General features: G+C 39.5%; 1 protein-coding gene across 1 annotated transcript in view; it reads right to left on the bottom strand.

Annotated features, from left to right (window-relative positions):
• The window catches only part of LOC126285431 (cubilin-like), a 1,398,426-nt gene that overhangs the window by 1,015,338 nt on the left and 366,594 nt on the right, over window positions 1-16,494 (bottom strand). Inside the window, exons 18-19 of the mRNA XM_049984811.1 lie at window positions 14,145-14,335; window positions 3,439-3,595 (exon numbers count right to left, since the gene is read on the bottom strand). Coding sequence (XP_049840768.1) covers window positions 3,439-3,595; window positions 14,145-14,335 — 348 coding nt within the window. The remainder of the gene's footprint in view (window positions 1-3,438; window positions 3,596-14,144; window positions 14,336-16,494) is intronic.

Below are 16,494 nucleotides of genomic sequence, written 5' to 3'. Positions count from 1 at the left end.
GTCCAATGATTTTTGCCACCTCAGTGTGAGGAAATGGCTTTATGTATTCATGAGAAGATGACAAACACCAGCAGTGATAATCTTAATTAACCAATATAAGGTGGCTGGAATTTTCTGTGACTTCACGAGGGCATTTGATTCTGTAAACCATCACTCCTTGTTTACAAAACTTGAAAACTATGGCATTAGCAGCAGTGCCATACAACAAATTGTTCATATTATTTTTCTGACTGGGGTTCAAATGGTTCAAATGGCTCTGAGCACTATGGGATTTAACTGCTGTGGTCATCAGTCCCCTAGAACTTACAACAACTTAAACCTAACTAACCTAAGGACATCACACACATCCATGCCTGAGGCAGGATTCAAACCTGCGACCATAGCAGTCCCGCGGTTCCAGACTGTAGCGCCTTGAACTGCATGGCCACTAACATTCCACGTGGGCAAAATACATATAAAAAACAAAGAAGCTGTGACTTACCAAATGAGAAAGTGCTGGTAGATAAACACAATAAAAAACACAAACACACACACAAATTTCCAGCTTTCGCAACGCAAGGTTGCTTCATCAGGAAAGAGGGAAGGAGAAGGGAAGACGAAAGGATGTGGCTTTTAAGGGGAGGGTAAGGAGTCATTCAAATCCCGGGAGCGGAAAGATTTACCTTAGGCGTAAAAAAGGACAGGGATACACTCGCACACACACACACACACATATCCATCTGCACATATACAGACACAGACAGACATATGTAAAGGCAAAGAGGTTGGGCAGAGATGTCAGGCAAGGCAGAAGTACAGAGGCAAAGATGTTGTTGAATGACAAGTGATGTACAAGGGGTGGCACCTTGAAATTAGTGGAGGTTGAGGCCTGTTGGGAACGGGAAGAGAGAATATACTGAAGGCAAGTTCCAAGATGTTGTTGAATGACAAGTGATGTACAAGGGGCGGCACCTTGAAATTAGCGGAGGTTGAGGCCTGTTGGGAACGGGAAGAGAGAATATATTGAAGACAAGTTCCCATCTCCGGAGTTCTGATAGGTTGGTGTCAGTGGGAAGTATCCAGATAACCCAGACAGTGTAACACTATGCCAAGATGATCTGGCCATGCACCAAGGCATGTTTAGCCACAGAGTGATCCTCATTACCAACAAACACTGTCTCATATATATAAACAAAAGTCATGTAACTTACCAAACGAAAGATAGAGACACTAACAAACACAAACACACACACAAAATTTAAGCTTTTGCAACCCACGGTTGCTTCGTCAGGAAGGAGGGAAGGAGAGGGAAAGATGAACGAATGTGGGTGAGGGTAAGGAGTCATTACAATCCTGGGGGCAGAAAGACTTACCTTAGGGGGAAACAGGGTCAGGTATACAATCGCACACACACACACACACACATATTCATCCCCACATATACAGACACAAGCAGACATATTTAAAGGCAAAGAGTAAGGGCAGAGATGTAAGTCGAGGCGGAAGTGTGGAGGCAAAGATGTTGTTGAAAGACAGGTGAGGTATGAGTGGCGGCAACTTGAAATGAGCGGAGATTGAGGCCTGGTGGATAACGAGAAGAGAGGATATATTGAAGGGCAAGTTCCCATCTCTGGAGTTTGATAGGTTGGTGTTGGTGGGAAGTATCCAGATAACTCGGACAGTGTAACACTGTGCCAAGATGTGCTGGCCGTGCACCAAGGCATGTTTAGCCACAGGGTGATCCTCATTACCAACAAACACTGTCTACCTGTATCCATTCATGCGAATGGACAGTTTGTTGCTGGTCATTCCCACATAGAAAGCGTCACAGTGTAGGCAGGTCAGTTGGTAAATCACGTGGGTGCTTTCACACGTGGCTCTGCCTTTGATCGTGTACACCTTCCGGGTTACAGGATTAGAGTGGGTGGTGGTGGGAGGGTGCATAGGACAGGTTTTACACCGGGGGCGGTTGCAAGGGTAGGAGCCAGAGGGTAGGGAAGGTGGTTTGGGGATTTCATAGGGATGAACCAAGAGGTTACAAAGGTTAGGTGGACAGCGGAAAGACACTCTTGGTGGAGTGGGGAGGATTTCATGAAGGACGGATCTCATTTCGGGGCAGGATTTTAGGAAGTCGTATCCCTGCTGGAGAGCCACATTCAGAGTCTGATCCAGTCCCGGGAAGTATCCTGTCACAAGTGGGGCACTTTTGGGGTTCTTCTGTGAGAGGTTCTGGGTTTGAGGGGATGAGGAAGTGGCTCTGGTTATCTGCTTCTGTACCAGGTTGGGAGGGTAGTTGCGGGATGCGAAAGCTGTTTTCAAGTTGTTGGTGTAATGGTCCAGGGATTCAGGACTGAAGCAGATTCGTTACGTTGTGTGTGTGTGTCCATCAGTTCTGTTCACAGATGATACTTCTGTCTTAATTGAAGATCAGGATTCAGAAAAAATTCCCAACTCTGTGATCAGCACCTTCAGTATCTTATAAACTTGGTTTCGGCTAAATGGGTTGAATCTATACATATCAAAGACTCTAAGACTCACATGATGCAATTCAAACTCAAACAGTCAAAATGTGTGCAGATTAAGATTGTACACAACAACCAAGTTGTAGAAGAAGTTGCCTCAGTTAGATTCTTAGGTTTAAATGTAGACAACAATTTTAGCAAGCAGGCACACATTGAATACCTGCAAACAAACTGAGCAGCTTTGCATTTGCAATGCAAATATTACCAGCTGCACCTGTCATTGACACATGAAGAGTAGCATATACAAGCTAGTTTGAATCCATTATTAGGTATGGTATTGTTTTTTGGGGGGAACTCGACAAGCAGATACTAAAAATGCAGAAAAAAATCATTCGAAATACGTGCACTGCAAATTATAAAGAACCATGTCAACCATTATTTGAAGCTTAAAATATTAACTCTGCCATCCTTATATATATATGAGATTATTATATTTTTGTACACCAGGCATGAATTATTTGAGGGAAACCATTTTTTCCATTCACAAGATACCAGAAACAAAGAAAATTTTATGCTCCCCACCCACCACCTCAGACTGTATGCCCAGGGACCTCAGTACATGGGAATGAAAATTTGTAATAAATTAAAAGGAACAAGTTGATGCTCATGAATTTAGGTCCACTTAAAAGAAAGCTATATGAGGGTCTGACACTGAAGTGTTATTACTCAGTGGATGTATTCATGCAAGGCAAATTACAAATTTGAGCTGGATACAATGTGATGCATATTCCAAGAAATATACTTATAATATTATTATTTATTGTAGTGCTATTATTTATTAATGTAAAAATTAGTGTAACTGTATTGTAAATATTTGATTTGGCTCCCGTACGCAAACCAAATGGATTGCAAATGTACGCCATCAGATGAATAAAACACAATTCAGTTCAATTATAGTATCTAACTTCATAAACAATGATTCACTGATATCACTCACCAGCATGATATTTCATGGTAAAGCCTCTTCCACCTAGGGCCGGGTCTGTCCGGAAACGAAGGTAGAGTTTATTGCCATTTGACATAAAGCTGGCTGGCCCATAAACTCCACAGTAGCGGCCGATCAGTGGGGATTCCTCTGAATTGCCATCTCTCAACTGTAACATTCAAACACAACACTATTCATAATGATATAACTTCAATTCTTTTCTACCACACCACATTTCCCCTCTCACTTCCCCATCTCTCTTTCTCTCTCTCTCTCTCTCTCTCTCTCTCTCATTCTCTCTCTCCCCCTCCCCTGCCCCCATCCCCTCTACTAATCTTCCTCTCAAAAAATCACTTGAAAGCATGGTGAGCATAGTTCTTTTTTAGATTATTTAAGCACCAATATATGTAATTATCATAATACTATCAAATCATGACCACTTTGAGATACAAAACCAGAAAATCATCCAATGTGATGAGACTACATTTATACCCCTGTTAATGTTCTTAAAAAATTGCCTGTACTTCATTTTTCAAACTGAATATTAACAAAAATGTAAGGGAAATAAATGGTTATCAGGAATCCAAAGCCGGTCTATACACATATTGATAGAATATATTAATTATTATATCTGTGGATTAGAAATAATGATTTAGTAAAGCATAATTTTCACTTTGCAAGTAAAAAGTGTTTCCAGGAAAAGTACGTGTACAGTGAGTGCTCTGATCATTACCCATAATGTCCAGGAGGGATAGAAACAGCTAACGAAACTGATTAAGTATTAACCGGTAGTAGTAAGAAACCATTTGGTCATTTGACCACATACAGTAGTGCACATTGCTATCTGATAGGCCAAAGTTAATGTTAACAAATTGAATTTAATTATGATGAGAAGGAAAAGTCAGTGATAGTGCTGATGGGATTTGCAAGCAAAATGTTAAAACCGAGCAAGCTGATGGTGTGCAAATTACAGCAGAGAGACACTGAACTGCAGTGAGTGGAATTAAATTACTTACCCCAACGAAAATCAACAAAATGCATGCATAAATTAAAGTAAATAATAAATGAATAAATTTCTTAGGCAGTAATATCTTGATATTATCACAAATACAAGGATTTCCAAGTGACTTGAAATGTGTAACTGCAACATCACAGAAAACTTGCAGAAATCAGGCCAAATTTGCTCAATCAGTATATGTGTTTACATATGCTGACCCAGTACTGTAGAAAAAGGCAGAAAAGTGGAGCTACTGCTATATATATACAAAAAATTTCAAAAATATAGAAGTTTGAACCAGTTAAATTATTTAAATAAAGATAAGGATTTCAGGCTCGCTGCTACTGAAATTTAAGAAAATAATGCAATTATTATTTGCTTTTATCATTCCCTTCTGACAGTATTAAAGTATTTCATGGAAATCAGGAACCAGAATTAAACAAAGTACACCAAGAGAATCTCTATCATTTCTCACAATCTGAAAGCTACTTGAACATTCTCCCCAAGATGCAGAAATTGTTCTGAAACAACATTGGACCACATATTTACAAACTGTCCCTTCCAGTCCAAAGAAGTTGTGGAGGCTAGTTGTAGTGACCATCATGCCAAAATCCTCAAATATTTAAATGTTCGCTTTTCAACCACAACAATAAATATGCTGCTAAAGTCAGAAATAATGGCAGGAAAAATATAAAAGCCTTCAATAACACATTAGCAGATGAACACTGGGATGAATTTGTGAGGCAGATGAGACAAAAAAAAAGGAAAAAAAGGGATAATTCTTAACCGTAAAGCAAGTGCGCTGATTTTTTTAACACTAGTGGGCCTTTGGCGCATTTTGTACACATTTAAAGAGTAGCTGTCTCCTTGTTACCAAGGTAAACATGAATGAGGAAAATCATAGTTCAGTTTAATTAAACAATGGTAAAGTGAACTTATATTATATGTGCTAAATCACTGTTTAATCTAAAAACAATAAAATAAACTTTCATTATATTACTTTGATACTATGTATACGTCTTTCCCCCCAGTAATGAAGCACTCTAAGCATTAAACAGCACAGTTGCATCAGATCACTGTCAAATGCTTATTAGATTGCTAATTATCTCATGTACAACTGCCTCATTGTGGGATTGTGCCACTAGCTCAGAGTCTGGGTTATTTTCTTGCATGGATCATACATTTTTTTCTCACCTGCCACATAGTTTATGTTATATTCATGCTGCTTACTTGTGACAGCAGAACTTAGCACCAGGTTAGCTCCAGCAGTAATGAAGGAATAGGTATGGGCTCACAGTTGTAAAACAACAATGAAACTGTACAAAATACTGTTATTTGTAGTGGTGCACTTTATACAAAGGCGTGCCTGCTTGAAGGTTGTATACATTCCTTGACTTCTTCCATATTACTTCCCCTCTTAGACTGAAACATTTTAAAGCAAAAGACTACAAACTGGCATAAAAATTTCTTGCAATTGAAACAATGTTTCTGACAAAGTACCTTGAAACACCAATCCTTAATCTTAAGATATCACCAAATTAAAGAATATGCAAAAGTCCTGAACAAAGTTATAGCACACAACAAAAGAATGGCTGATGACAATTGTGTGGTTTCATCTTAAAATAAGGCACAAGTAGTATGGAATGTTATAAAAATACACAAAAAAAAATCAATTGCTTCCTCAACACGAAGGAAAACACAACTCTGATTTACCACAAGTCTAGAATCACTAAGCAACACGAAGCTGCCAATATACTTAATAGTTAGAAGGCAAGTATTTTTTAAAAAAATTACTACAACAAATCATTACCCAACATGGAACGTAAAATAAAACCTTTCATGGCTTCTATGATCTTCTGGGAAACTACATGGGTAGCAAAGGCTGTGTGGTGTGGACTAAGCGGTTTTTTATGTTAGAAGGCCTCAGGACAGTACAGGGTGGGCTGCAATCTCAAAGGGTGCATGGCAAATACAGGACATGCTTGGATCAAGGAACAGTCGGATTTGTAGTTGTAAATTGTTGTAGTTGTGCTGGGAGAGTCCCTGAGCTTCAAGTGCTAATAGAAAGCACAGAAGCTGAAATTGTTATAGGTACAGAAAGCTTGCTAAAGCCTGAAATAAATTCTGCAGAAATTTTTAAGAAGTCTCAGACGGTGTTCAGGAAAGATAGATTAGGCAGAATTGGTGGTTGAGTGTTTGTGTCTGTCAGTAGTGGTTTATCTTGTAGTGAAGTTGAAGTAGATACTCCATGCGAATTGGTATGGGTGGAGGTTATACTTAACAGCCGAACTAAGTTAATAATTGGCTCCTTCTACAGACCCCCAGACTCTGATGATATAGTTGCTGAACAGTTCAGAGAAAATTTGAGTCTCGTAACAAATAAATACCCCACTCATACGATTATCGTTGGTGGGGACTCACAACCTTCCCTCGATATGTTGGCAAAAATACTTGTTCAAAACCGGTGGTAGGCAGAAAACATCTTCCGAGATTATACTAAATTCTTTCTCTGAAAATTATTTCGTGCAGTTAGTCCACAAACCCACGCGAATTGTAAATGGTTGCGAACACACAATTGACCTCTTAGCCACAAACAATCCAGAGCTGATAGAGAGCATCATGACTGATATAGGGATTAGTGATCACAAGGCCTCTGTAGCTAGGCTTAACACCGTTTCTTCCAAATCCACCAGAAACAAACGCAAAATAATTTTATTTAAAAAAGCGGATAAAGTGTCACTAGAAGCCTTCCTAAGAGACAATCTCCATTCCTTCCAAATTGACTATGCAAATGTAGACAATATGTGGCTCAAACTCAAAGATATAGTAGTAACAGCAATTGAGAGATTCATACCTCATAAATTGATAAGAGATGGAACTGATCGCCCGTGGTACACAAAAAAGGTCCGAACGCTGTTGCAGAGGCAACAAAGAAAGCATGCAAAGTTCAGAAGAACGCGAAATCCCAAAAATTGGCTAAAATTTACAGACATGCAAAATTTGGCACGGACTTCTATGCAAGATGCCTTTCATAGGTTCCACAATGAAACATTGTCTCGAAATTTGGTAGAAAATCCGAAGAAATTCTGGTCATATGTAAAGTGCACAAGTGGCAAGATGCAGTCAATACCTTTGTTGCACAGTGCCGATGGTACTGTTACCGACGAGTGTGCCACTAAAGCAGAGTTATTGAACGCAGTTTTCCAAAATTCCTTCACCATGGAAGACGAATGGAATATTCCAGAATTTGAAACACAAACAGCTGCTAGCACGAGTTTCTTAGAAGTAGATACCTTAGGGGTTGCAAAGCAACTCAATTCACTTGATACGGGCAAGTCTTCAGGTCCAGATTGTATACCAATTAGGTTCATTCAGATTACACTGATACAATAGCTCTCTACTTAGAAATCATATACAACCGCTTGCTCACTGATAGATCTGTACCTACAGATTGGAAAATTGCGCAGGTCACACCAGTGTTTAAGAAGGGTATTAGGAGTAATCCATCGAACTAGAGACCTATATCATTGACGTCGTTTTGCAGAAGGGTATTGGAGCATATACTGTATTCAAACATTATGAATCACCTTTAAGGGAATGGTCTATTGATACGTAATCACAATGGTTTCAGAAAACATCGTTCTTGTGCAACAAAGTTAGCTCTTTATTCGCACAAAGTAATGGCCGCTATCAACAGGGGATCTCAAGTTGATTCCATATTTCTAGATTTCCGGAAAGCTTTTGACACTGTTCCTCACAAGCGACTTCTAATCAAGCTGCCGACCTATGGGGTATCATCTCAGTTGTGCGACTGGATTCATGATTTCCTGTCAGGAAGATCGCAGTTCGTAGTAATAGACGGCAAATCATCGAGTAAAACTGAAGTGATATCAGGTGTTCCCCAGGGAAGCGTTCTGGGACCTCTGCAGTTCCTGATCTATGTAAATGACCAGGGTGACAGTCTGAGCAGTTCTCTTAGGTTGTTCGCAGATGGTGCTGTAATTTACCGTCTAGTAAGGTCATCCGAAGACCAGTATCAGTTGCAAAGCGATTTAGAAAAGATTGCTGTATGGTGTGGCAGGTGGCAGTTGATGATAAATAACGAGAAGTGTGAGGTGATCCACATGATTTCCAAAATAAATCCATTTGAATTCAATTACTCGATAAATAGTACAATTCTCAAGGCTGTCAATTCAACTAAGTACCTGGGTGTTAAAATTATGAACAACTTCAGTTGGAAAGACCACATAGATAATATTGTGGGAAGGCAAGCCAAAGTTTGTGTTTCATTGGCAGGACACTTAGAAGATGCAACAAGTTCACTAAAGAGACAGCTTACACTGCATTCATTTGTCCTCTGTTAGAACATTGCTGCACTGTGTGGGATCCTTACCAGGTGGGATTGACGGAGGACATCGAAAGGGTGCAAAAAAGGGCAGCTCGTTTTGTATTATCACGTAATAGGGGAGAGAGTGTGGCAGATATGATACGCGAGTTGGGATGGAAGTCATTAATGCAAAGACGTTTTTCGTTGGGGCGAGATCTATTTACGAAATTTCAGTCACCAACTTTCTCTTCTGAATGCGAAAATATTTTGTTGAGCCCAACCTACATAGGTAGGAATGATCATCAAAATAAAATAAGAGAAATCAGAGCTCAAACAGAAAGGTTTAATTGTTCGTTTTTCCCACGCTCTGTTCGGGAGTGGAATGGTAGAGAGATAGCATGACTGTGGTTCGATGAACCCTCTGCCAAGCACTTAAATGTGAGTTGCAGAGCAGTCATGTAGAGTTAGATGTAGATGTAGATGTAGATATTGCTGATGAAATTATATTCAGCACAAAGAATCTAAAAAATAATCTGGAATTGATGCTATCTCTGACTGAATCATAAAGAACTGCATAAATAAAATAACTGCCCACTTTATAATGTGTAAAATTCATCTTTGATGACAGGTACATTTCCTGATAGAAGGTGAGAAACATTATTCCAGTCCTAAAGCAAGGTGAGAAAAATAATGTAGAAAATTACACAGTTACTTGTGTTTGGAAAAATTCTGGAAAGAGTAATTTATCAAAATATTTATTGTGTATGACATACGCATCCCTTCGAATGGGTTCTGCACATATCTTACAAACAGAAAGTAGCAATTGTATGAAACACATCCTGTTGTAACAGGTAGATTCGAGAGCAGCTTATTTTCGAGTAAATACGGTAACTGTGCTGCATTCTATGTGGGCATGACAACCAAAAAGCTGTCTGACTGCATGTATGGCCACCAACAAACTGTGGCCAGGAAACAAGTGGACCATCAGGTTGCTGAGCACACTGCTAAACATCATGTCCTTCATTTCAATGACTGCTTCACAGCCTGTGCCATAATTATCCTTCTCACCAACACCAGTTTTTCTGAATTGCACAGGTGGGAACTTTCCCTGCTATATATCCTACATTCCCATAAACCTCCTGGCCTCAACCTTTGTTAGTCATTGTCCTCACCTATCCAGCATCCCCATTTCCCTACACTCCCCTCCCCCACCTCTACCGTGTAACATCCCAACTGCACACAGCTGTCCTACCCTCTCTCCACCTTGTCCCTGCATGCTCCCAAGCGGCACTGCACTGTCCACAACCCATACCCTACTATCCCTTCCCATCCCTGCCCCAGCCTCATCCTTATCACCCCCCAGTCGCCACTTCTATCATGCACTGGTTCCGATTCTGACAGTGTGGCTACAGTTGCCTGAGATGACAGCCATTTGTGTGTGAGCTGTGTTTGCATGAGTGTGTGTGTGTGTCTGTCTTCTATCTCTGATGAAGGCCTTATGAGCAGAAAGCTTTCTTTGTGACAGTCTTTTTGTTGTGCTTATCTACAACTCAGCATCTCCACTATATGGTGAGTGGCAACTTTCCTTTCCATGATATTGTTACAGTCTGTCCTGGATTTTCCATTTTTAGATATGGTCTCATAGTTACTACAAAGTTTTTTTCTGCATACATCTCTTTAATACATCCCATACCTCCTCTTCCATTACTCTAGACAGCCCAAACTAGCAGCAGAACTGTCATTTCCCTACAGCAGCTCATTGCTAAAAAGAAGGCTTCCACCTGCAAAATCGGACCAGAAATTGGAGACTCCTTCTGCCTTTGTTATTTAAACCACATGAACAATGTCTCACTTGTTTTTTCAAACTCTGATTTCTCTAAAGTTTTCAGTTAAGAGATTCTAGACAACTAGAAAAATGTTCCAGATCAAGTCCATTTCTTCACCAGTCATCAACAATAACTTCGCCGACATCACATTCCAGATGAAGTGATTGCGTGTGTCACTTTTTTTTCTCTTTTTTATGCTTGTAACTTAATATCCCAAGGCACAAATTTCTTTCTCTTTGTTACAGCACTCATCTGTAGAATGCATACCACTGAAAACAGTCAGCAAACAAAACAAACTCAACACTGCATTGTACCAACAATGAATAACCTAAAACACCACTTTCAACAAAAGGTTTTCTTATGTAAACAATTAAAAACTAGGAGAAGGATATGTCTGTGGCCATTGCTGTGGACCCAACTATGGAGAATGGGTGGTTTGGCAAGTGTTGTGCTGTGAGTGGGTGGGGGGAACAGATTAAGGATCAATATACCGTGCAGTAGTTCTTTCATTGTGGGTGAGGGAAATGTATTAAGGATTGATACCTGGTAAGTAGTTGTTTTATGTTTTATTTATTTATTTTAAAAGGCTTGGATAATGAGAGACTTTTAATTCAATGACTTGAAATATCGAGACTCTGCTATATCATATTTCGAGGAGACTCGCCATATAGTGCAGAAATTCTCTTCACTGAGTAATGCATAAAGCAAAACCTACAGAGAGATGCAGATGTCTTTTACAAAAAGGAGCTATTTTCACCGCTTGGCAGTCTTTAAATGCACAGAATGTTTATATTTGTGAAAAAGTAACAGTAATGAAAATTATCATAGAATAAGACAGTAGAGGAAATAAGAAACTGTTGTATAAGATTATCAGAGGTAAAAGGAAGCCAGCGAATATCATAAAAGCACTTGAAGATGAAAACGTAAATCTGGTTAGGACAGAAAGTGACATGAGAGAAGTTCTGAAAAACCATTTTGACCACCTATTAAATAGGTCAGTTGAAGAACTAAACACAGAACTGGAAATCCACACTTACAATGAGGAACCTCCCATCACCTGGACAGAAACGGAGGCAGTCTTAAAATCTATGCCTAAAGGAAAATCTTCAGGTGTAGATGAAGTGAACGTAGATATGATAAATGCAGCAGCAATCCAAGGATATAATGGCTGCACCGAGTATTCAATTCCATATGGGCAGATAACATAATACCTACAGGTTGGAGCAAGGGCTTAATAATTGCCCTGTTTAAGAAAGGCAGCAGACAGAAACCCACCAACTATATAGGAATAACCCTATTGTCTTATGGGCTGAAAATACTTGACATCATAGAAAAGAGACTGAGAACTGTCATATAACCACAGGTGGAGGAGGAACAACATGACCTCAGAAGTAACAGATCAACAATAGATCTAATTTTTAGCACCTGCATGTTGATGGAAAACTATTGGGAGAAAGGCAAGAACTTAGACATTGTATTTCTGGATTTAGAAAAAAGCATACGATAGTGTTATGAGAGATAAGATTTGGGAATGCCTGAGGAAAAAGAATTTGCCTGAAGGACTAATAAAGAAATCAGATGTACAAAGACTGTACTAGCTATGTCCAAATTGGGGAAAGACAATCATCGTGGTCTGAGACCAAGAGTGGAGTTCAGCAAGGAAGTACACTGTCTCCACTATTATACATCACTGTTATGAATACCATAATGAAGAATGACAAGGAGAAGTCAGGTAAACTGAAGCCATTTGTCTTTGATGATGACATCATGATTTGGGGTGAAACTGAAGAGGAAGTACAGATCAGACTTGATGAATGGAAATCTCAGTTCGAGAAATATAACCTCAACATCAGCAAGACCAAGACAGAGATGGGCAACCAGCAAGTGTAAAACTAGGAGACCACCAACTGGAGGTGTGGACAGTTTTCCTTACATTGGAAGTGTAATTTCTGGTGATAATTTGGTCAGAAATGAAATCATCAACACTGCGAAAAAAGGATCTGAATTCTACCAACAAGTAAGATCACTTTTATGGGATTGACTTGATCCCAAAACCAGCCAAACTGTTGATGGTGGTGGTTGTTCAGATGTTTAAGGGGGACTGAACAACTGTTGATGTTCAATAGCTATTTGATACCAGTATTGACCTATGGTATTGAAACATGCACCCTCACAAAAAGAGAATTATCAAGGCTGCAAGCAGCAGAGATCAAATTTCTTAAATCCACCATCCAAAAGACCAAGATGGACAGGTTAAGGAATGAGGAGGTAAGGAAAGAAGCCAAAGTAAAAACATCCCTACTAGATCGAATTGGCGCATTTAGACTTCAATGGTATGGGCATGTAATGACAATGGAGTCAACCAGAACAGCCAAAATAAATTTGGAAATACGGGTGAATGGGAAAAAGAAGACCTCGAACCTGATGGATGGACTTGATCAAGGTTGATCTAGTAACCAGAGGGTGGACAGTGGATGATGTTCTCCATGAACAGGTACCCAGGAAACTGGAAGTGTTGAATGATGATGATGACATAGACAGAAAATGAAACTCCATGTTAAAAAAAGGTATGCCTCTGCCTTTAAAGGTTCATCTTTTAACTGAGGTATTCACCAATACGTCAACCTGTCAACAGAATCACAAAAGACAAAGTACTTGTCTTTGTTTAGTAAGAAACTGAAACCTTTTACTGATTGTTGATTGATTTTACACTATATGTGATTTTTTTGTTCCATATTTAATGGGTAGAAATATGAAATTGACTGGAGGAACAATATTTTAAAAAAAAAAAAAACAAAAAAAAAAAAAAACAAAAAAACACTAATGCGGGAACAGCATAAAAAATGTTTTGTGTTTATACCATCTGCAACTATGACAAACACGTACCATGTATTCCTTAACATTAATTACATTATGCATAGATTTGCTTCCCAATAGTGACATATAGAAATTAGTGCAGGACCAGGACTCAAACCCAAATTTCCTGCTTATGGCACGTGGTCACCTTAACCACTTCAGCCATATGTGCACACTCCCCAGACCAACCAAATTCTGTATTCTGTTTACATCCTTCTTTCAGACATGCATGCACTACAAGTGCAGGCGGGCACACAGTGATAACAACATTGGTCCCAATTCATTGTTGTCTCATTCCCACTGTTGTGGAAATAAACATATTGTTGCAAGCATTTATGTGACGAATGACATGTGGATGTAGACCGTGTGACATATGGAAGTTTGGGTTGGTCCAGGGAGCATGTACAGATAGCCATTTGATTAAAGTGATCATTTGTAATAGGTGAGAAATCAGGGTTTGAGCACCAGGCATGCACAAATTTCATGAGTGACATAAAGAATTATAATAATACTGTGATAATATTACTGTGTGTACATGTGTGAAATATGTTATTTTCATGATTTGTAAGTTTTAATCACAGCACCTCCTGTCATCAGTCGTAACATCATACTTGTCTGATATGATAATCTATCTCTTGTACATCATCATGTGCATGTCTTGTGGGGAAAAAAAGATTCAGAGGTAAAATTAAAAACAATATACAAAATTTACCTCGATAAAGTCAGATGTACAGCTTTTTGAATATTCCAGCTCAAAGTCAGTAAATTCAACATATAGCCTTTCTCCTGGAGGTAGGTGTATGGTCCATTCACAATCAATTCTATAAGGGTACAACTGTGGATAGTAGGGCGATGTAATTGTTTTCTCAGCATCCGTGAACCGTCCACCGCAACTAGAAACACCTTGAATGCAACAATTATAAACTAATGAAGATATAAAAATAATAAATAAGTATCCAACATTGCATACTTAAAGCAAATAATGTGATAACTGAAAGTCGTGGTGGAATGTAAATAATGTTAGAAACAAAGCCAATAACTCACCAAACAGTAGAGATGCTGAGTCATTGAAAAACACTTAAACAAGACTAACAAATCTACTACCTTCCACATGAATCCTTCTTCAGAAATATAGAGAACAAAAATATACAAAAATACATGTGCATAAATACACATTTGTACAACTACATTGGGATAGTACTAATCTCGACAGGAGTGTGGGCTTGAGATAAGACTGAATGGGCGAGGGATAAAAGGAGGTGGAGAGCATAAAGGAGGATTGGGAGAAGAGTGGCTGACAGCTGATAGGGGCAAGGCAGCAGGTGCATGTGATAGGAATGCAGGGGGGATGGGCAGCAAGTGCACAGGGTACAAATGCAGCATCAGCACTGGTGAACTCATCCTGGGTGCACGCAATGCACATTGATGTGGATGAATGGATTGGAAGAGAGAGATAGGAAAGAGGAAGGGGAGACTGAGGGGAAGAGGATGTGGATGCAGGACGAGTGAGGTTCGAATCTGGGACAGTGGGGGAGGGGGGAGAGGGGGTTGGGCAGGGGCTAGCAGAGAATGAGGCCAGGAGGATTGTAGACCAAAGAATATGCTGCAAGGTCATTTTCCATCCATATAATTTAGAAAAGGATCCAGATAGAATACGTTCTGAAGCAGCCACAAAAATCGAGCATTCTATTCTCAGAAGTACGTTCGTCCAATGGATAGTCAGCTCTGTTTTAAGTTACAGTTTGTTGGACAGCAGGTTAGCAATCATGCTTGCATAAAATGCAGTACAGAAATTACAGCAGAGCTGGTATATGACATTACTACTTTCACAGGTGGCCCTGCCTCTATAGGATAACGTAGCCTCAGCCTGATAGAGGACTGTAGTAGAATGTGATGGGGAGGGGGGGGGGGGGGGGGATATATCAGATAATATTTCCACAAAGGTCTTCAACAGGGGTAGGACGTAAGTGGCAATGGATTGGGAATGGGTGCAGTGTAGGTGTGGAATAAGGTAACTGCATAAATTTGGCTTGTGGCAGAATACCACTTTGGAGCTGATGGCAAGAATTGTGTGTAAGTTGGTCCTCACTTTTAGGCATGATGATAAACACAGGAAGCTCTGGCTATGGAGACAGTTCAGTTTTGCCAGTCCAGAATGGTACTGGGTGATGACAGGGGTGCTTCTTTACAGCTTGTTTCAGGGATGGTTAGAGGATTAGGAAGGCATGAGGATATGGCACAAGATATCTGTATATTATTTAAAAAAGAGTTAAAAAGATTTATTCTGCAGGGGATGATATGATGCCCAGCCTCTTACACGATAAGTATTCAAATTACATCAGTGGACCCATGTCAAATATAATAAGTACCTCATTTCTAGAGGAATCATTTCCAAACCAGCTACAAAACTTGCTACAATTACACCTCTCTGCAAGAAGGGTGAGAAAACGGACATAGCAAACTATAGGCCAATTGCTATACTATCTGCCTTCTAAAAAATATTTCAATATTCTTTGTCAATTAATTAGAAATATTTTTAAATTCTAACAACATAATCACATCTTCCCAATACAGATTCTGGAAAAATAGGCCAACTGCACAAGCTTTGTATGCATGTCTAGAACAGTGCTCAAGTTTCGTTGACCAAAAACAAACTGCTGTTGGTATATTTCTTGATCAGTCCAAGTCATCTGAGATGTTCGACCACAAGCTGCTTCTTACAAAACTCCAGAAGTATGGGATTAGAGGTGCAGCTCACACTTGGTTCTGTACATAACTTAGTGAAAGAAAGCAATATGTAGACATAAGAAAATCAGAGATATCCAGGCATTGCATATCAGGTACACTACATACAACAAATGGCATTCCTCAGGGATCTCTTCTTGGCCCTATTCTTTTCATATTGTTCACAAATGATCTCCCTGAACACTTACCAACGCCACCTCCTTTCTGTATGCCGACGACACAAATATCCTGATAACCAGTAGAGGTGACACATTGCAAGATGCAGTCAATGAAACTACTTGTCAATTACAATCTTGGTTTGAAGCAAATAGACTAGT

This window comes from Schistocerca gregaria, chromosome 8 (assembly GCF_023897955.1).
Source record: "Schistocerca gregaria isolate iqSchGreg1 chromosome 8, iqSchGreg1.2, whole genome shotgun sequence".
Taxonomy (NCBI): domain Eukaryota; kingdom Metazoa; phylum Arthropoda; class Insecta; order Orthoptera; family Acrididae; genus Schistocerca; species Schistocerca gregaria.
The sequence above is the reverse complement of the archived record's forward strand: the minus strand, read 5'-3'. Positions and strand labels throughout refer to the sequence as shown.